General features: G+C 58.3%; 1 protein-coding gene across 1 annotated transcript in view; it reads right to left on the reverse strand.

Annotated features, from left to right (window-relative positions):
- ASMTL (acetylserotonin O-methyltransferase-like) overlaps window positions 1-1,522 on the reverse strand; it is a 55,716-nt gene that overhangs the window by 9,815 nt on the left and 44,379 nt on the right. The window contains exon 9 of the mRNA XM_012000630.1: window positions 489-623. Coding sequence (XP_011856020.1) covers window positions 489-623 — 135 coding nt within the window. The remainder of the gene's footprint in view (window positions 1-488; window positions 624-1,522) is intronic.

Consider the following 1,522-nt stretch of genomic DNA (forward strand, 5'->3'; position numbering starts at 1 on the left):
AAGCACAGCCATCACATATGCACACAGACACCCACAGACACCCCATGCACACCGATGCAGACACACAGACATGCATACAGAGACACACATGCACACACAACCCCAGCAGTCATATATACACACACCCATCGGCACACAACATGCACACAGACGCAGACACACAGACATGCACACATATATCCACACACACACACAACCTCTCACAGAAACATATGCAACCACACACCAGAGACGTACAGACACATGTGTGGATGCAGACACACACGCACACACATGTTCTCACGCACAGACACGCTCAAGGGCATACCACACACACACGCAGACAGATGCACACACACAAGCACAGCACACAGTCATGTATGCACACAGACACCCACCATGGAAGCGCCCACGCAGAAACACGGGTACACACACAGCCACGCACTCTGTCTGGAAAGAGATGACGGAGCCTGGAAAACGTTGGCAGGGCGAACGCGAGGAAGGCTCACCTGCTGCGAAGTGGATCTGCGGTCCGGCGGGCTGGAAGTGGACGGCCAGCTCGACGACGTCCGGGAGGTCAAACACAGTCACCTGGAGACGAGGGTACTCGCGGGCCAGCTCTCGGGCCAGTGCACCCGTGCAGCCTGCGGGGAAGCAAATGCACGCTCTGCGGCCGGGTCGTCCTGGTGCCTATGGAACGCTGACGGGGCAGAAGTCATGTTCGAGGGCATGGCGCTGAGACCCATGCTGGAAGGGAAAGCCAGTGGTGGGGAGTTCGCTGGGGTCCCAGACAAGACTGTGCAAGCAGGTGAGTGTGGGGGCACAGACCTGCAGGGAAATCCTTCCAGCCCAGGGGTGTACACTGTACTCCTCCCTTCTCCTTCCTGCCATGGGGATGTATACACGATGGTCGGTGCTACAGCAGCCACTCTGGGCCATGTGTGGGGGCACAGACCTGCAGGGAAATCCTTCCAGCCCAGGGGTGGAGGCTGTACTCCTCCCTTCTCCTTTCTGCTGTGGGGATGTATACACGATGGTCGGTGCTACAGCAGCCACTCTGGGCCATGTGTGGGGGCACAGACCTGCAGGGAAATCCTTCCAGCCCAGGGGTGGAGGCTGTACTCCTCCCTTCTCCTTTCTGCTGTGGGGATGTATACACAATGGCTGGTGCTACAGCAGCCACTCTGGGCCACGTGGGGGCACAGACCTGCAGGGAAATCTTTCCAGCCCAGGGGTGTACACTGTAGTCCTCCCTTCTCCTTCCTGCTGTGGGGATGTATACATGATGGTCGGTGCAACAGCAGCCACTCTGGGCCACGTGTGGGGGCATAGACCTGCAGGGAAATCCTTCCAGCCCAGGGGTGTACTCTGTACTCCTCCCTTCTCCTTCCTGCCACAGGGATATAGACACAATGGCCGGTGCTACAGCAGCCACTCTGGGCCACGTGTGGGGGCACAGACCTGCAGGGAAATCCTTCCAGCCCAGGGGTGTAGGCTGTACTCCTCCCTTCTCCTTCCTGCCGTGGGGATATAGACACAATGG

This window comes from Mandrillus leucophaeus, unplaced genomic scaffold, assembly GCF_000951045.1.
Source record: "Mandrillus leucophaeus isolate KB7577 unplaced genomic scaffold, Mleu.le_1.0 Scaffold634, whole genome shotgun sequence".
NCBI lineage: Eukaryota > Metazoa > Chordata > Mammalia > Primates > Cercopithecidae > Mandrillus > Mandrillus leucophaeus.